Source organism: Aotus nancymaae, unplaced genomic scaffold (assembly GCF_030222135.1).
Source record: "Aotus nancymaae isolate 86718 unplaced genomic scaffold, 86718_ANA_hifiasm-v0.15.2.pri h1tg000089l, whole genome shotgun sequence".
Lineage (NCBI taxonomy): Eukaryota > Metazoa > Chordata > Mammalia > Primates > Aotidae > Aotus > Aotus nancymaae.
Window position 1 is genome coordinate 18,405,616 of NW_026988504.1, and position 19,715 is coordinate 18,425,330.

The window sequence follows — 19,715 nt, forward strand, 5'->3', positions numbered from 1 at the left end:
ATGGGTGGTGCCTCCGGCTGACACTCTGTGCACAACCCTCACAGCGCTGGTGACAGTGGGAAGGGAAAGATGACAAGCCAGGGGGCATGATACCAGCATGTGTGGGAGAAGCTTCTAAATTATCCATTAGCACAGGCACGTCAGTGGCCCCCCTTGCATGAACGTGCATAGAAACAGGTGGGGGCCAGCAGGCAGAGAGAAGGGGCGAGGGTATAAAAGGGCCCACAAGAGACCAGCTCCAGGATCCCAAGGCCAAACTCCCCAAACCACGGAGAGTCCTGTGGACAGCTCAGCTAGCTGCAATGACTGCAGGTAAGTGTCCCTAAAATCCCTTCTGGCATTATATGTCCTGAGGGGAGAGGCGGCGCCCTGTAGATGGGACGGGGGAACTAACCCTCAGGTTTCGGGCTTCTGAATGGGAGTATCACCATCTAAGCCCAGATATTTGGCGAGTCGCAGAATGTTCCTGGTCCCTGGAGGGAGAGACACCAAAAGAACAGCCCCTGAGCAAGAGCACTGCCCTCTTGCTCTCCGGCTCCCTCCCTTCCCCTCCGGTTTCTCCCTAGTCTCTGGGGCGCCCCCGCTCCTGACTTTCACCCTGCTCTGCCTGCCCTGGCTTCCAGAGGCTGGTGCCTTCCCAGCAATTCCCTTATCATCGCTTTACAACAATGCTATGCTCCATGCCCATCGCCTGACCAGCTGGCCTTTGACATCTACCAGAAGTTTGTAAGCTCTTGACAAATGGATGCATGTCAAGGTTGGCAGGAAGGGGTGACTTTGCCTTGCTGGGAAGTAATGGGAGGAGATGAAGGAGCTCAGGATTGTTTTCTGAATCGAAGATGCAGGCAGATGAGCATACACTGAGTGAGGTCTCAGAAAAGGAACAATGGGAGCTGGTCACCAGCATAGGTATTGATGGGCAGTCCTTCTCCTAGGAAGAAGCTCGTACCCTGAAGGAACAGAGCGATTTCTTCCGACATAAACGCCATGACCTCCCTTTGCTTCTCAGTGTCTGTCCCAACACCCACTAACAGAAAGGAAACTCTGCAGAAATCTGTGAGTGCCCACCCACTCCCCAGGCAGGGATGGGGAGGCCTGTGATCAGAGCCCCCGGGCAGCACACCCACTGCTGGTCCTTCCCCTGCAGAACCTAGAGCTGCTCCGCAACTCCCTGCTGCTCGTCCAGATGTGGCTCAAGCCTGTGCAGTACCTCAGCAGTGTCTCTGCCAACAGCCAACTGCCTAGTGTCTCAAACAGCTTCATCTATGAGTACCTGAAGGACCTAGAGGAAGTCATCCTAACACTGATTGCGGTGAGGGTGGCACCAGGGGTCCCCAATCCTGGGGCCCCACTGGCTTCCAGAGCTGGGGGAAAGAAACACTGCTGCTCTCTTTTTAGCAGTCAGGCCCTGACCCAGGAGAACTCAGCTTCTTCTTCATTTCCACTCGTGAATCCTCCAGGCCTTTCTCTATACCCTGGAGCCTTGGAGGGGAGGGAGGGAAAAGAATGACCGAGAGAGGGAGGGAACAGTGTCCAAGTGCTTGGCCTCTCCTTCTCTTCCTTCACTTTGCAGAGGCTGGAAGATAGCAGCCCCCGGACTGGGGAGATCTTCAGGCAGACCTACAGGAAGTTTGACAGAAACTCGCACAACGATGCACTGCTCAAGAACTAGGGGCTGCTCTTCTGCTTCTGGAAGGACATGAACAAGTTGAAGACGTTCCTGCACATTGTGCAGTGCCACTCTGTGGCAGGCAGCTGTGGCTTCTAGCTGCCGGGTGGCATCCCTGTGGCCCCTCCTGAGTGCCTCTCCTGGGGCCAGAAGGTGGCACTCCAGTGCCCACCAGCTCTGTCCTAATAAAACTAAGTCGCATTATTTTGTCTGACTAGGTGTCCTTCTCTAATATTATGGGGGGGGTGGGGGTATGGAGCAAGGGGCAGGTTGGGAGACAACCCACAGAGCCAGAGGGGTTTGTTGGGAACCAGGCTCCTGAAACATAATGGACTTGGCTCTTCCTGGGCCAGAAGGAAGCCGGCACAGCACTGCTGTCTATTACTCACTGAGGCCACTCCACCAGGTCAGTGCTCCCAGCTTGCTGGTCACAGCTCACTGGTCAACCCAGAGATGATTTGAAGGCATTTCTTCCTCCACGACCATCACCAGAAACACCAAACCTACCCCTTAGGAGTGGGAATAAATGAAAACAAGAGCGACTATGTGCAGAGGCAAAACTTCCCCAACAGGTGAGAAAACAATGTCATGGAATTACTTGTGTGCAGAAGAATTTTAAGATGAATATTCCTTAAGCCCAACGACCCTTGGGAAATGAGAACAATGCAGAAATAAGTTTGAGATGTACAGAACCAGACCATTTGGCATTTGAATTAGGGCAAGGGAAGTGGAAGACACATTTTCATTGGGGTTGCAAATGAAGTGCCGACAGGTGCCAGATAGATAACAACGTAAGCAATGAGGACTGGATGGGAAGGGATAAATCCCAGCTGATACTCGCTTCCCTTAGGAAGATGCAATGGAGAGGGGTGGGAACCAGCACCACCTGCAGAACTCACAGTCCACATCTAAGTCCCCTGCACTGGCCTAAAGGGCCTGTCATGGGGGCTCCATGTCCCAGTTGACACTGGAGGAAGGATGGTGGGGGACACAGAAAGCTACGTGGAGCTCAGGGACCCTCCTCCATTCCCACCTGGCTCCTCCTCTTTGGTGGTGCTGGAAGGAGCAGGGGTAAGTGGTGTCTCCGCCCTCCCAGTGACCCCATGTTTCTCAGAGCTGGTATCGTTGATGACATCCCTGTCGGATCCTCCCACAGGCGTGACTGGAGAACAGCCCACAGCCCAGTGCCCTCCCAGCAGATGATGAGTCTGGGGTGCTGGTCGGGTTATGCTTCAGGAATGATGGCAGAAAATGAGCTCTGTCTTCTGCTCTGAAAAGGGGGAGGTGGCAGGGCCCAGCATTCACATCCTCGACCACAGGGGTGTGCGTTTTCAATGTTGGTTGACAACACCACTGCCAACCACTTCCGGAGGCGTTTGCTTGTTTGCTTGCTTGTGTTTCTACAGCATCGAGTGCTCAATGCCCTTCAACTCAGGGGTGGAAGATTTCAGGCAGGAGAGGGTGTTCTTTCCTGCTCTCATCTCTAGGGGCATCTGATGCTTGTGACCTTCAGACTATACTGAAATAGCCTCAGCCCTGGGCACCAGGAGACAGAAAGCTCAGTCCTGGCCTTCTCTGCCTTCGCCTTGTCCTGCCGTGAGGTTTCTAAAAGGCACCCTATGCCACTGGGCCATTCTCACCTGGGAATTGAGGGAGAACAATCTGCCCCTTATGGAAGGACAAAATGAGGCAAAGGGCCGCTTGTGTTGGGGGCAGGATCCCTGAACTCACAGAAATTTAGAAGCTAAAATAACTGTATTGGGAGCGGTGACTCACACCTGTAATCTCAGTACTTAGGAGGCCAAGGCATGTGGATCACCTGAAGTCAGGAGTTTGAGACCAGCCTGGCCAACACGGTGAAACCCCGTCTCTACTAAAAAAGTACAAAATCTAGCCCCGCATAGTGGTTGGTGCCCGTAATCCCAGCTACTCAGGAGGCTGAGGTGGGAGAATCACTTGAACCCAGGAGGCAGAAGTTGCAGTGAGCCAAGATCATGCTACTGCACTCCAGTGTGACAGGATGAGACTCCATCTGGAAAAAAAAAGAAGCCAGAATAACTAAGTAGTAGCACCACACTACCTGTTCTGGAGAAAGAACCCCCCAACACTTTTTTTTTTTTTTTTTTTGAGCTGGTGTTCTGCTATGTCACCAAGGCCTGAGTGTAGAGGTGGGATCTTGGCTCACTGCAACCTCTGCCTCCTGTGTTCAAGGGATTCTCCCACCTCACCCTCCCGAGTAGCTGGGATTATAGGCATTCGCCAGCATGCCCAGCTAATTTTTGTATTTTGAATAGAGATGGGGTTTAGCCATGTTGACTGGGCTGGTCTTGCACTGCTGATCTCAAATGATCCACCCACCTCAGCCTCCCAAAGTGCTGGAATTATATGTGTTAACCACCATGCCCGGCCTGGAGAAAGGATTTTGAATGACACAATGTGGGAAGAGCAAGCTTGTGGAGTTCTGCTACCCTGGCTGAGGTAGCACATGCAAGTCAGTCTCTCTGAGCCTCAGTCTCTTGATCTGTGAAATGGGATGTCATAATAGCTCCTTCACAAGACAAGTGACAGGTCAGATGTGAGAATGTACAGGGAGGCCCTTTGCAACTGGATAAGCTCCATACAGAGCTGGAAAGGAGGAGGAGAAAAAGGAGGAGGGGCTTCCATGGCTGCATAGGGCATCTTTCAGCAGGATGCGTTCTGAGTTCCAAAGCTGGGGAGGAGACTCAAACCTTCAAGAGCTCTTCCAACTTTGAGATTCTCTGATGGTTTCAGGGCTATAGGAGGAAACGCTTGTGGTTCATGTCTGTTGCCGGGATTTCTGTTTCTTAGTTTTTACCTCTGCTGCAGGTCCAAGGAGCTGGGGTAATAGCCTGAGTCTGGGTTCTTCGTCCCCACAGACCTGGGGGAGCCCCAAGGCTCAGGAAGAGCAGAAGGCCAAGAATGGGGTTGGTTCCCTCTAGTGGTCAGTGTTAGCACTGCATCCAACTCCCTCAGGCGGGCCCAGGAGGACTCAAAGTGGAATTCAGGACTGAATCTTGCCCAGAACCCCCAGAATCCATTGGCTGTGGTTGGCCCCTTTTCCCAGCACACACTCTCTCTCTGGTGGGAGGACAGGAACCATGCGGGGAGGAGGAAAGGGATAGGATAGAGAGTGGGATGGGGTCCGTGTGGGTCTCAAGGACTGGCTATCCTGACATCCTTTCCTGCCTTCAGGTTGGCCACCATGGCATGCTGCCAGAGGGCACCCACCTGCCCCTTAAAGAGGCCAGGATGGGTGGTGCCTCTGGCTGACACTCTGTGCACAACCCTCACAGCGCTGGGGAAAGATGACAAGCCAGGGGGCATGATACCAGCATGTGTGGGAGAAGCTTCTAAATTATCCATTAGCACAGGCACGTCAGTGGTCCCCCTTGCATGAACGTGCATAGAAACAGGTGGGGGCCAGCAGGCAGAGAGAAGGGGCGAGGGTATAAAAGGGCCCACAAGAGACCAGCTCCAGGATCCCAAGGCCAAACTCCCCAAACCACGGAGAGTCCTGTGGACAGCTCAGCTAGCTGCAATGACTGCAAGTAAGCGCCCCTAAAACCCCTATGAGCAGGATGTGTCTGGACAGCAGAGGCGGCGCCCTGTAGATGGGACGGGGGCTCTAACCCTCAGGCTTGGGGCTTCTGGATGTGAGCATCACCATCTAAGCCCAGATATTCGGCCAATCTCAGAATATTCCTGGTCCCTGAGGGAGACCTTTGCAGAGGCTGGAAGATGGCAGCCCCCAGACTGGGGAGATCTTCAGGCAGACCTACAGGAAGTTTGACATCAACTCGCAGAACAATGACGCACTGCTCAAGAACTACGGGCTGTTCTACTGCTTCCGGAAGGACATAGACAAAGTCCAGACATTCCTGTGCATTGTGCAGTGCCGCTCTGTGGAGGGCAGTTGTGGCTTCTAGCTACCGGGTGGCATACCTGTGACCCCTCCCTATTGCCTCTCCTGGCCCCGGAAGGTCGCACTCCAGTGTCCACCAGCCCTGCCTAATAATATTAAGTTGCATCATTTTGTCTGACTAAGTGTCCTTCTCTAATATTATGGGGTGGGGGTGGGGGTATGGAGCAAGGGGCAGGTTGGGAAGACAACCTGCAGGGCCTGTGGGGTCTATCGGGAACCAGGCCCCTGAAACCTAAAGGACTTGCCTCTTCCTGGGCCAGAAGGAAGCAGGCACAGCACTGCTGTCTATTACTTCCTGAGGCCACTCCACCAGGTCAGCGCTCCCAGCTCGCTGGTCACAGCTCACTGAACATCCCAGTGATTATTTGAAGGCACTTCTTCCTCCCCAACCATCACCAGCAACACCAAACCTAGCCCCCCAGGAGTGGGAATAAATGAAAACAAGACAGGCTATTAAGTGCAGAAGCAAAAGTTCCCCAAAAAGTGAGAAAACAATGTCTTGGAATTACTTGTGTGCAGAAGAATTTTAAGATAAATATTCCTTAAGCCCAACTACCCTTGGGAAATGAGAGCAATGCAAAAATGAATTTGAGATGTACAGAACCAGAGCATTTGGGGTCTGAATTAGGGCAAGAAAGTGGATGAGATATTTTATTTAGATTTCGAAACGCAGTGCCAGCGGGTGCCACAACCCCCAGACCTCCCTCTCCTTCTCACAGTCTATCCCGACACCTGCCAGCAAAAAGGAAACTCAGATAACAATGGAGACAATGGGGACTGGATGGGAAGGGATAAATCCCAGCTGATACTCGCTTCCCTTAGGGAGATGCAACACAGAGGGGTGGGAACCAGCACCACTTGCAGAACTCACAGACCACATCTACGTCCCCTGCACTGGCTAAAAGGCCGTGTCATGGGGGCTCCATGTCCCAGGTGACAATTGGAGGAAGGATGGTAGGAGACACAGAAAGCTACGTGGAGCTCAGGGACCCTCCTCCATTCCCACCTGGCTCCTCCTCTTTGGTGGTGCTGGAAGGAGCAGGGGTAAGTGGTGTCTCCAGCCTCCCAGTGACCCCATGTTTCTCAGAGCTGGTATCGTTGATGACATCCCTGTCGGATCCTCCCACAGGCGTGCCTGGAGAACAGCCCACAGCCCAGTGCCCTCCCAGCAGATGATGAGTCTGGGGTGCTGGTCGGGTTATGCTTCAGGAATAACGGCAGAAAATGAGCTCTGTCTTCTGCTCTGAAAAGGAGGAGGTGGCAGAGCCCAGAATTCACATCCTAGACCACAGGGTTGTGGGTTTTCAATGTTGATTGTCAACACCACTGCCAACCACTTCTGGAAGCGTTTGCTTGTTTGCTTGCTTGTGTTTCTACAGCATCGAGTGCTCGATGCCCTTAAACTCAGGGGTGGAAGATTTCAGACAGGAGAGGGTGTTCTTTCCTGTTCTCATCTCTAGGGGCATCTGATGCTTGTGACCTTCAGGTGATATTGAAATAGCCCCAACCCTGGGCACCAGGAGACAGGAGGCTCAGTCCTGGCCTTCTCTGCCTTCACCTTGTCCTGCTGTGAGGTTTCCACAAGGCACCATTGGACCATTCTCACCTGGGAATTGAGGGAGAACAATCTGCCCCTTATAGAAGGACAAAATGAGGCAAAGGGCTGCTCGTGTTGGGGGCAGGATCCCTGAACTCAGAGAAATTTAGAAGCTGAAATAACTGGGTTGGATCTCAGTACCTTGGGAGGCCAAGACGGGCAGATCACCTGAAGTCAGGAGTTCAAGACCAGACTGGTCAACATGGTGAAACCCCATCTTTACTAAAAAAGTACAAAAATTCACCTGGCATAGTGGGGGGCACTTGTAATCCCAGCTACTCAGGAGGCCGAGGTGGGAGAATGCCTTGAACCCAGGAGGCAGAAGTTGCAGTGAGTCAAGATCATGCCACTGCACTCTAGCCTGGGTGACAGAATGAGACTCCATTTTGAAGAAGAAGGAGAGAAGGAGAAGGAGGATGAGGGGAAGGAAGAAGAAAGAGAAGGAGAAGAAGAGAAAGAGGAGGAAGAGGAGGAGGAAGAAGAGCCAGCAGAAATAACTAAAGGAATAGCACCATGCTACTGCACTCGAGAAAGAATGTTTATCTTTCTATCTTTCTTTCTTTTTTTTTTTTTTTTTGAGATGGAGTTCTGCTCTGGCACCAGGCTGGAGTGCGGTGGCACAATCTTGGTTCACTGCAAACTCTGCCTCATAGGTTCAAGGGATTCTCCCATTTCACCCTTCGGAGTAGCTGGGATTACAGGCATGGGCCACCATGCACAGCCAATTTTTGTATTTTTAGTAGAGATGGAGTTTTGCCTGTTGACCAGTCTGGTCTTGAACTCCTGACCTCAAATGATCCACCCACCTCAGGCTCCCAAAATGCTGGGATTACAGGTGTTAACCACCATGCCTGGCCTGGAGAAAGGACTTTGAATGATGCATTGTGGGAAGAGCAAGCTTGTGGAGATCTGCTGCCCTGGCTGTGGTAGCTCATGCAAGTCAGTCTCTCTGAGCCTCAGTCTCTTGATCTGTGAAATGGGATGATCATAATAGCTCCTTCACAAGACAAGGGACAGGTCAGATGTGAGAATGCACAGGCAGGCCCTTTGCAACTGGATAAGCTCTACACAGAGCTGGAAAGGAGGATGGGCTTCCATGGCTGCATAGGGCATATTTCAGTGTGATGTGTTCTGAGTCCCAAAGCTGGGGAGGAGACTCAAACCTTCAAGAGCTCTTCCAACTTTCAGATTCTCTGATGGATTCAGGGCAATGGGAGGAAGTGCTTGCGGTTTATGTCTGTTGCCGGGATTTCTGTTTCTTGGTTTTTATCTCTGCTTGAGTCTGGATTCTTCATCCCCGCAGAACTGTGGGAGCCCCAAGGCGCAGGGAAAGTGGAGGGCAAAGTATGTGCTTGATTCCCTCTAGTGGTCAGTGTTAGCACTGCATCCAGCTCCCTCAGGCGGGCCCAGGAGGACTCAGCCAAAGTGGAATTCAGGACTGAATCTTGCCCAGAACCCCCAAAATCTATTGGCTGTGGTTGGCCCCTTTTCCCAGCACACACTCTCTCTCTGGTGGGAGGACAGGAACCATGCGGGGAGGAGGAAAGGGATAGGATAGAGAGTGGGATGGGGTCCGTGTGGGTCTCAAGGACTGGCTATCCTGACATCCTTTCCTGCCTTCAGGTTGGCCACCAGGGCATGCTGCCAGAGGGCACCCACCTGCCCCTAAAAGAGAGGACAGGATGGGTGGTGCCTCTGGCTGACACTCTGTGTACAACCCTCACAGCGCTGGTGACGGTGGAAAGGGAAAAATGACAAGCCAGGGGGCATGATACCAGCATGTGTGGGAGAAGCTTCTAAATTATCCACTACACAGGCATGTCCGTGACCCTCCCTTGCCCATACATACATAGAAACAGGTAGGGACCAGCAGGGTGAGAGAAGGGGACAGGGTATAAAAGGGCACACAAGAGACCAGCTCCAGGATCCCAAGGCCCAACTCCCCAAACCACGGAGAGTCCTGTGGACCGCTCACCTAGCTGCAATGGCTGTAGGTAAGTGCCCCTAAAATCACTTTCTGCATTATATGTCCTGAGGGGAGAGGTGGCGCCCTGTAGATGGGACGGGGAACACTAACCCTCAGGTTTCGGGCTTCTGAATGTGGGTATCGCCATCTAAGCCCAGATATTTGGACCAGAATGTTCCTGGTCCCTGGAGGGAGAGACAGAAAAGAAACAGCCCCTGAGCAAGAGCACTGCCCTCTTGCTCTCCGACTCCCTCCCACGCCCTCTGGTTTCTCCCTAGTCTCCCAGGCATCCCTGCTCCTGACTTTCACCCTGCTCTGCCTGCCCTGGCTTCGAGAGGCTGGTGCCTTCCCAGCATTTCCCTTATCCTCGCTTTATGACTATGCTATGATCCGCGCCTCTCGCCTGAACCAGCTGGCCTTTGACATCTACCAGAAGTTTGTAAGCTCTTGACAAATGGATGCATGTCAAGGTTGGCAGGAAGGGGTGACTTTGCCTTGCTGGGAAGTAATGGGAGGAGATGAAGGAGCTCAGGATTGTTTTCTGAATCGAAGATGCAGGCAGATGAGCATACACTGAGTGAGGTCCCGGAAAAGGAACAATGGGAGCTGGTCACCAGCATAGGTATTGATGGGCGGTCCTTCTCCTAGGAAGAAGCTCGTACCCTGAAGGAACAGAGCGATTTCTTCCGACAGAACGCCAGGACCCCCTTTTGTTTCTCAGGGTCTATCCCAACACCCACTAACAGAAATGAAACTCTGGAGAAATCTGTGAGTGCCCACCCACTCCCCAGGCAGGGATGGGGAGGCCTGTGGTCAGAGCCCCCGGGCAGCACACCCACTGCTGGTCCTTCCCCTGCAGAACCTAGAGCTGCTCCGCATCTCCCTGCTGCTCGTCCAGATGTGGCTCAAGCCCGTGCAGTACCTCAGCAGTGTCTCTGCCAACAGCCAACTGCCTAGTGTCTCAAACAGCTTCATCTATGAGTACCTGAAGGACCTAGAGGAAGTCATCCAAACTCTGATTGCGGTGAGGGTGGCACCAGGGGTCCCCAATCCTGGGGCCCCACTGGCTTCCAGAGCTGGGGGAAAGAAACACTGCTGCTCTCTTTTTAGCAGTCAGGCCCTGACCCAGGAGAACTCAGCTTATTCTTCATTTCCACTCGTGAATCCTCCAGGCCTTTCTCTATACCCTGGAGCCTTGGAGGGGAGGGAGGGAAAAGAATGACTGAGAGAGGGAGGGAACAGTGTCCAAGCGCTTGGCCTCTCCTTCTCTTCCTTCACTTTGCAGAGGCTGGAAGATGGCAGCCCCCAGACTGAGGAGATCGGGCAGACCTACAGCAACTTTGACATCAACTTGGAAAACGGTGACACACTGCTCAAGAACTACGGGCTGCTCTATTGCTTCCGGAGAGACATGAACAAGGTTGCAACATTCCTGCGCGTTGTGAAGTGCCGCTCAGTGGAGGGCAGCTGTGGCTTCTAGCTGCCGGGTGGCATCCCTGAGACCCCTCCCCAGTGCCTCTCCTGGCCCCGAAAAGTGGCACTCCAGTGTCCACCAGCCCTATCCTAATAAAATTACGTTGCATCATTTTGTCTGATTAGGTGTCCTTCTCTAATATTATGGGGTGGGGGTGGGGGTATGGAGCAAGGGGTAGGTTGGGAAGACAACCTGCAGGGCCTGTGGGGTCTATTGGGAACCAGGCCCCTGAAACATAAAGGACTTGCCCCTTCCTGGGCCAGAAGGAAGCTGGCACATGACTGCTGTCTATTACTTCCTGAGGCCACTCCACCAGGTCAGTGCTCCCAGCTCGCTGGTCACAGCTCATCAGTCATCCCAGTGATGACTTGAAAGCATTTTTTCCTCTCCAACCATCACCAGAAACACCAAACCTAGCCCACCAGGAGTGAGAAGAAATGGAAACAAGACAGGCTATTAACGGCAGAGGCAAAACGTCCCCAAAAAGTGAGAAAACAATGTCACAGAACAACGTGTGTACAGAAGACTTTTAAGATGAATATTCCTTAAGCCCAATGACCCTTGGGAAATGAGAACAATGCAAAAATGAGTTTAAAACATAGAGAACCAGAGCTTTTAGGATCTAAATTAGGGCAAGGGAAGTGGAAGACACATTTTCATTAGGGTTGCAAATGAAGTGCCGACAGGTGCCAGATAGATAACAACGTAAACAATGAGGACTGGATGGGAAGGGATAAATCCCAGCTGATACTCGCTTCCCTTAGGAAGATGCAATGGAGAGGGGTGGGAACCAGCACCACCTGCAGAACTCACAGTCCACATCTAAGTCCCCTGCACTGGCTAAAAGGCCCTGTCATGGGGGCTCCATGTCCCAGTTGACACTGGAGGAAGGATGGTGGGGGACGCAGAAAGCTACGTGGAGCTCAGGGACCCTCCTCCATTCCCACCTGGCTCCTCCTCTTTGGTGGTGCTGGAAGGAGCAGGGGTAAGTGGTGTCTCCACCCTCCCAGTGACCCCATGTTTCTCAGAGCTGGTATCGTTGATGACATCCCTGTCGGATCCTCCCACAGGCGTGCCTGGAGAACAGCCCACAGCCCAGTGCCCTCCCAGCAGATGATGAGCCTGGGGTGCTGGTCGGGTTATGCTTCAGGAATGACGGCAGAAAATGAGCTCTGTCTTCTGCTCTGAAAAGGGGGAGGTGGCAGGGCCCAGCATTCACATCCTCGACCACAGGGGTGTGGGTTTTCAATGTTGGTTGGCGACACCACTGCCAACCACTTCTAGAAGCGTTTGCTTGTTTGCTTGCTTGTGTTTCTACAGCGTCGAGTGCTCAATGCCCTTAAACTCAGGGGTGGAAGATTTCAGGGCAGGAGAGGGTGTTCTTTCCTGCTCTCATCTCTAGGGGGCATCTGATGCTTGTGACCTTCAGATTATACTGAAATAGCCTCAGCCCTGGGCACCAGGAGACAGGAGGCTCAGTCCTGGCCTTCTCTGCCTTCACCTTGTCCTGCCGTGAGGTTTCTAAAAGGCACCCTATGCCACTGGGCCATTCTCATCTGGGAATTGAGGGAGAACAATCTGCCCCTTATGGAAGGACAAAATGAGGCAAAGGGCCGCTTGTGTTGGGGGCAGAATCCCTGAACTCACAGAAATTTAGAAGCTGAAATAACTGTATTGGGAGTGGTGACTCACACCTGTAATCTCAGTACTTAGGAGGCCAAGGCATGTGGATCACCTGAAGTCAGGAGTTTGAGACCAGCCTGGCCAACACGGTGAAACCCCGTCTCTACTAAAAAAGTACAAAAACTAGCCCCGCATAGTGGTTGGTGCCCGTAATCCCAGCTACTCAGGAGGCTGAGGTGGGAGAATCACTTGAACCCAGGAGGCAGAGGTTGCAGTGAGCCAAGATCATGCCACTGCACTCCAGTGTGACAGGATGAGACTCCATCTGGAAAAAAAAAAAAAAGAAGCCAGAATAACTAAGTAACTAGTAGCACCACACTACCTGCTCTGTCTTCTTCTTTTTTTTTTTCTTTAAGCTGGAGTTCTGCTATGTCACCAAGGCCTGAGTGTAGAGGTGGGATCTTGGCTCACTGCAACCTCTGCCTCCTGTGTTCAAGGGATTCTCCCACCTCACCCACCCCCCTGCCCCCAAGAAGTAACTGGAATTATAGGCATGTGCCACCATGCATAGCTAATTTTGCTGTTTTTAATAGAGATGGAGTTTTGCCATGTTGACCAGGCAGTTCTTGAATCACTGATCTCAAATGATTCACCCACCTCAGCCTCCCAAAGTGCTGGGATTACAGGTGTTAACCACCATGCCCGGCCTGGAGAAAGGGCTTTGAATGACACAATGTGGGAAGAACAAGGTTGTGGAGAGCTGCTGCCCTGGCTGAGGTAGCTCATGCAAGTCAGTCTCTCTGAGCCTCAGTCTCATGATCTGTGAAATGGGATGATCATAATAGGTCCTTCACAAGACAAGTGGCAGGTCAGATGTGAGAATGCACAGGCAGGCCCTTTGCAACTGGATAAGCTCCATACAGATCTGGAAAGGAGGAGGAGAAAAAGGAGGAGGGGCTTCCATGGCTGCATAGGGCATATTTCAGCAGGATGCGTTCTGAGTTCCAAAGCTGGGGAGGAGACTCAAACCTTCAAGAGCTCTTCCAACTTTGAGATTCTCTGATGGTTTCAGGACTATGGGAGGAAGCGCTTGTGGTTCATGTCTGTTGCCTGGATTTCTGTTTCTTGGTTTTTACCTCTGCTGCAGGTCCAAGGAGCTGGGGTAATAGCCTGAGTCTGTTTGTCCCAGGGACCTGGAGGAGCCCCAAAGCTCAGGGAGAGGGGAGGGCCAAGAATGGGGTTGGTTCCCTCTAGTGGTCAGTGTTAGCACTGCATCCAGCTCCCTCAGGCGGGCCCAGGACTCTGCAATTCAGGACTGAATCATGCCCTAAACCCCCAGAATCTATTGGCTGTGGTTGGCCCCTTTTCCCAGCACACACTCTCCCTCTGGTGGGAGGACGGAAACCATGCGGGGAGGAGGAAAAGGATAGGATAGAGAGTGGGATGGGGTCCGTGTGGGTCTCAAGGACTGGCTATCCTGACATCCTTTCCTGCCTTCAGGTTGGCCACCATGGCATGCTGCCAGAGGGCACCCACCTGCCCCTTAAAGAGGCCAGGATGGGTGGTGCCTCTGGCTGACACTCTGTGCACAACCCTCACAGCACTGGTGACGGTGGGAAGGGAAAGATGACAAGCCATGGGGCATGATACCAGCATGTGTAGGAGAAGCTTCTAAATTATCCATTAGCACAGGCACGTCAGTGGCCCCCCTTGCATGAACGTGCATAGAAACAGGTGGGGGCCAGCAGGCAGAGAGAAGGGGCGAGGGTATAAAAGGGCCCACAAGAGACCAGCTCCAGGATCCCAAGGCCAAACTCCCCAAACCACGGAGAGTCCTGTGGACAGCTCAGCTAGCTGCAATGACTGCAAGTAAGCGCCCCTAAAACCCCTATGAGCAGGATGTGTCTGGACAGCAGAGGCGGCGCCCTGTAGATGGGACGGGGGCTCTAACCCTCAGGCTTGGGGCTTCTGGATGTGAGCATCACCATCTAAGCCCAGATATTCGGCCAATCTCAGAATGTTCCTGGTCCCTGAAGGGAGACCAAAAAAAATCTGCCCTTGAGCAAGAGCGCTGGCCACTTGCTCTCTGGCTCCCTCCCTTCCCCTACGGCATCTCCCCAGGCTCCCGGATGTCCCTGCTCCTGGCTCTTGCCCTGCTCTGCCTGCCCTGGCTTCAAGAGACTGGTGCCATTCCAAGAATTCCCTTATCCAGGCTTTTTGATGACGCTATGCTCCTTGCCCATCAGCTGCATCAGCTGGCCTTTGACACCTACCAGGAGTTTGTAAGTTCTTGGGGAATAGGTGCCCATCAGGGTGGCAGGAAGGGGTGACTTTCCCCTGCTAGGAAGTAATGGGGAGAGATGAAGGAGCTCATGGTTGTTTTCTGAAGTGAAAATGCAGGCAGATGAGCACATGCTGAATGAGGTCCCAGAAAAGTAAGAATGGGAGCTGGTCACCAGCATAGACCTTGATGTGTGATCTTTCTGCTAGGAAGGAAATTATATCCCGAAGGAACAGAAGTATTTCTTCCTGCGTAACCCCAATACCTTCCTCTGCTTCTCAGAGTCTATCCCGACACCTGCCAACAAGGAGGAAGTGCTGACAAAATCCGTGAGTGGTCGCCCTCTCCCCAGGCAGGGATGGGGGAGGCCTGTGGTCAGAGCCCCCGGGCAGCACACCCACTGCCAGTCCTTCCCCTGCAGAACCTAGAGCTGCTCCACATCTCCCTGCTGCTCATCCAGTCCTGGCTCGAGCCCGTGCAGCTCCTCGGCAGTGTCTTTGCCAACAGCCGACTGCATAACATCTTGCACACCGATGTCTATGAGTACCTGAAGGACCTAGAGGAAGGCATCCAAACTCTGATGGGGGTGAGGATGGCGCCAGCTGTCTCCAATCCTGGGGCCCCACTGGCTTCCAGAGCTGGGGGAAAGAAACACTGCTGCTCTCTTTTTAGCAGTCAGGCCCTGACCCAGGAGAACTCAGCTTATTCTTCATTTCCACTCGTGAATCCACCAGCCCTTTCTCTTCACCTTAGAGGGAGGGAGGAGAAAGAATGAATGAGAGAGGGAGGGAACAGTGTCCAAGCACTTGGCCTCTCCTTCTCTTCCTTCACTTTGCAGAGGCTGGAGGATGGCAGCCCCCAAACTGGGGAGCTCTTCGGGCAGACCTACAGCAAGTTTGACAGAAACTCGCACAACGATGACGCACTGCTCAAGAACTACTGGCTGCTCTTCTGCTTCCGGAAGGACATGGACAAGGTCGAGACGTTCCTGCGCATTGTGCAGTGCCACTCTGTGCCGGGCAGCTGTGGCTTCTAGCTGCCGGGTGGCATTCCTGTGGCCCTTCCTGAGTGCCTCTCCTGGGCCTGGAAGGTGGCACTCCAGTGCCCACCAGCTCTGTCCTAATAAAACTAAGTCGCATTATTTTGTCTGACTAGGTGTCCTCTAATATTATGGGGTGGAGGGTGGCGGTATGGAGCAAGGGGCAGGTTGGGAAGACAACCCACAGAGCCAGAGGGGTTTGTTGGGAACCAGGCTCCTGAAACATAATGGACTTGGCTCTTCCTGGGCCAGAAGGAAGCCGGCACAGCACTGCTGTCTATTACTCACTGAGGCCACTCCACCAGGTCAGTGCTCCCAGCTTGCTGGTCACAGCTCACTGGTCAACCCAGAGATGATTTGAAGGCATTTCTTCCTCCACGACCGTCACCAGAAACACCAAACCTACCCCCTAGAAGTGGGAATAAATGAAAACAAGACCAGCTATTAAGTGCAAAGGCAAAACTTCCCCAACAGGTGAGAAAACAATGTCATGGAATTACTTGTGTGCAGAAGAATTTTAAGATGAATATTCCTTAAGCCCAATGACCCTTGGGAAATGAGAACAATGCAGAAATAAATTTGAGATGTACAGAACCAGACCATTTGGCATTTGAATTAGGGCAAGGGAAGTGGAAGACACATTTTCATTGGGATTGCAAATGAAGTGCCGACAGGTGCCAGATAGATAACAACGTAAGCAATGAGGACTGGATGGGAAGGGATAAATCCCAGCTGATACTCGCTTCCCTTAGGAAGATGCAATGGAGAGGGGTGGGAACCAGCACCACCTGCAGAACTCACAGTCCACATCTAAGTCCCCTGCACTGGCTAAAAGGCCCTGTCATGGGGGCTCCATGTCCCAGTTGACACTGGAGGAAGGATGGTGGGGGACGCAGAAAGCTACGTGGAGCTCAGGGACCCTCCTCCATTCCCACCTGGCTCCTCCTCTTTGGTGGTGCTGGAAGGAGCAGGGGTAAGTGGTGTCTCCACCCTCCCAGGGATCCCATGTTTCTCAGAGCTGGTATCGTTGATGACATTTCCCTGGAATCTTCCCATAGCCCTCCTGGAGAACAGCCCACAGCCCAGTGCCCTCCCAGCAGATGAGAAGTCTGGGGTGCTAGTTGGGTAATGCTTCAGGAGTGGTGGCAGATGAGCTCTGTCTTCTGCTCTGAAAAGGGGGAGGTGGCAGGGCCCAGCATTCACATCCTCGACCACAGGGTTGTGGGTTTTCAATGTTGATTGGCAACACCACTGCCAACCACTTCTGGAAGCGTTTGCTTGTTTGCTTGCTTGTGTTTCTACAGCATCGAGTGCTCGAGGCCCTTAAACTCAGGGGTGGAAGATTTCAGGGCAGGAGTGGGTGTTCATTCCTGCTCTCATCTTTGGGGGGCATCTGTTGCTTGTGACCTCCAGATGATATTGCAACAGCCCCAACCCTGGGCACCAGGAGACAGTAGGCTCAGTCCTGGCCTTCTCTGCCTTCGCCTTGTCCTGCTGTGAGGTTTCTAAAAGGCACCCCGTGCCACCGGGCCATTCTCACCTGGGAATTGAGGGAGAATATCTGCCCCTTGTGGAAGGACAAAATGAGGCAAAGGACCGCTTGCGTTGGGGGCAGGATCCCTAAACTCAGAGAAATTTAGAAGCTGATATAACTGGGTTGGGAGCAGTGACTCATCCCTGTAATCTCAGTAATTTGGGAGGCCAAGGCAGGCAGATCACCTGAAGTCAGGAGGAGTTTCAGACCAGCCTGGCCAACGTGGTGAAGCCTCGTCTCTACTTAAAAAGTACAAAAATTAGCCCGGCATAGTGGTGGATGCCTGTAATCCCAGCTACTCAGGAGGCTGAAGCGGGAGAATCACTTGAACCCAGGAGGCAGAGGTTGCAGTGAGCCAGGATCATGCCATTGCACTCCAGCCTGGGTGACAGAATGAGACTCCGTCTGAAAAAAAAAAAAAAGCAGCAGCAGCAGCAGCAGGTAGAATAACTATATAACTGAGTAGCACCACACTACCTGTTCTGGAGAAAGGACTTTTTTTTTTTTTTTTTTTTTTTTTTTTTTTTGAGTGGGCCTTCTGCTATATCACCAAGGCTGGAGTGCAGAGGTGTGATGTTGGCTTTCATCAACCTCTGCCTCCTGTGTTCAAGCGATTCTCCCACATCACCCTCCCGAGTAGCTGGGATTATAGGCATTCGCCAGCATGCCCAGCTAATTTTTGTATTTTGAATAGAGATGGGGTTTGGCCATGTTGACTGGGCTGGTCTTGCACTGCTGATCTCAAATGATCCACCCACCTCAGCCTCCCAAAATGCTGGAATTATATGTGTTAACCACCATGCCCGGCCTGGAGAAAGGACTTTGAATGACACAATGTGGGAAGAGCAAGCTTGTGGAGTTCTGCTGCCCTGGCTGAGGTAGCACATGCAAGTCAGTCTCTCTGAGCCTCAGTCTCTTGATCTGTGAAATGGGATGGCATAATAGCTCCTTCACAAGACAAGTGACAGGTCAGATGTGAGAATGTACAGGGAGGCCCTTTGCAACTGGATAAGCTCCATACAGAGCTGGAAAGGAGGAGGTGAAAAAGGAGGAGGGGCTTCCATGGCTGCATAGGGCATCTTTCAGCAGGATGCGTTCTGAGTTCCAAAGCTGGGGAGGAGACTCAAACCTTCAAGAGCTCTTCCAACTTTGAGATTCTCTGATGGTTTCAGGGCTATGGGAGGAAGCGCTTGTGGTTCATGTCTGTTGCCGGGATTTCTGTTTCTTGGTTTTTATCTCTGCTGCAGGTCCAAGGAGCTGGGGTAATAGCCTGAGTCTGTTTGTCCCAGGGACCTGGAGGAGCCCCAAAGCTCAGGGAGAGGGGAGGGCCAAGAATGGGGTTGGTTCCCTCTAGTGGTCAGTGTTAGCACTGCATCCAGCTCCCTCAGGCGGGCCCAGGAGGACTCAGCCAAAGTGGAATTCAGGACTGAATCTTGCCCAGAACCCCCAAAATCTATTGGCTGTGGTTGGCCCCTTTTCCCAGCACACACTCTCTCTCTGGTGGGAGGACGGGAACCATGCGGGGAGGAGGAAAGGGATAGGATAGAGAGTGGGATGGGGTCCGTGTGGGTCTCAAAGACTGGCTATCCTGACATCCTTTCCTGCCTTCAGGTTGGCCACCATGGCATGCTGCCAGAGGGCACCCACCTGCCCCTTAAAGAGGCCAGGATGGGTGGTGCCTCTGGCTGACACTCTGTGCACAACCCTCACAGCGCTGGTGACGGTGGGAAGGGAAAGATGACAAGCCAGGGGGCATGATACCAGCATGTGTGGGAGAAGCTTCTAAATTATCCATTAGCACAGGCACGTCAGTGGCCCCCCTTGCATGAACGTGCATAGAAACAGGTGGGGGCCAGCAGGCAGAGAGAAGGGGCGAGGGTATAAAAGGGCCCACAAGAGACCAGCTCCAGGATCCCAAGGCCAAACTCCCCAAACCACGGAGAGTCCTGTGGACAGCTCAGCTAGCTGCAATGACTGCAAGTAAGCGCCCCTAAAACCCCTATGAGCAGGATGTGTCTGGACAGCAGAGGCGGCGCCCTGTAGATGGGACGGGGGCTCTAACCCTCAGGCTTGGGGCTTCTGGATGTGAGCATCACCATCTAAGCCCAGATATTCGGCCAATCTCAGAATATTCCTGGTCCCTGAGGGAGACCTTTGCAGAGGCTGGAAGATGGCAGCCCCCAGACTGGGGAGATCTTCAGGCAGACCTACAGGAAGTTTGACATCAACTCGCAGAACAATGACGCACTGCTCAAGAACTACGGGCTGCTCTACTGCTTCCGGAAGGACACGGATAAGGTCCAGACATTCCTGTGCATTGTGCAGTGCCGCTCTGTGGAGGGCAGTTGTGGCTTCTAGCTACCGGGTGGCATACCTGTGACCCCTCCCTATTGCCTCTCCTGGCCCCGGAAGGTCGCACTCCAGTGTCCACCAGCCCTGCCTAATAATATTAAGTTGCATCATTTTGTCTGACTAAGTGTCCTTCTCTAATATTATGGGGTGGGGGTGGGGGTATGGAGCAAGGGGCAGGTTGGGAAGACAACCTGCAGGACCTGTGGGGTCTATCGGGAACCAGGCCCCTGAAACCTA

At 52.9% G+C, this 19,715-nt stretch overlaps 2 protein-coding genes and 1 pseudogene across 3 annotated transcripts; all 3 read left to right on the plus strand.

Moving 5' to 3' along the window:
- Positions 1–393: 393 nt before the first annotated feature.
- On the plus strand, positions 394–5,616 carry LOC135271715 (somatotropin-like; annotated as a pseudogene).
- A 3,577-nt stretch (positions 5,617–9,193) lies between these two features.
- On the plus strand, positions 9,194–10,655 carry LOC135271671 (somatotropin-like). The gene is made up of 5 exons (XM_064369417.1): positions 9,194–9,203; positions 9,454–9,614; positions 9,824–9,943; positions 10,035–10,199; positions 10,461–10,655. Exons 1-5 carry the CDS (start codon positions 9,194–9,196, stop codon positions 10,653–10,655), a joined length of 651 nt encoding a protein of 216 aa, XP_064225487.1.
- A 2,693-nt stretch (positions 10,656–13,348) lies between these two features.
- On the plus strand, positions 13,349–15,636 carry LOC135271708 (somatotropin-like). Of its 2 annotated transcripts, none has more exons than XM_064369625.1 (5): positions 13,349–13,400; positions 14,394–14,554; positions 14,763–14,882; positions 14,975–15,139; positions 15,392–15,636. In XM_064369625.1, the coding sequence occupies exons 1-5, from the start codon at positions 13,349–13,351 to the stop codon at positions 15,587–15,589; spliced, it is 696 nt and encodes a 231-aa protein (XP_064225695.1). In that variant the 3' UTR covers positions 15,590–15,636. The 2 variants fall into 2 exon arrangements, with proteins under 2 accessions (XP_064225695.1, XP_064225696.1); XM_064369626.1 differs by lacking the exon at positions 13,349–13,400 and adding an exon at positions 14,132–14,141.
- The last annotated feature ends 4,079 nt before the right edge of the window (positions 15,637–19,715 follow it).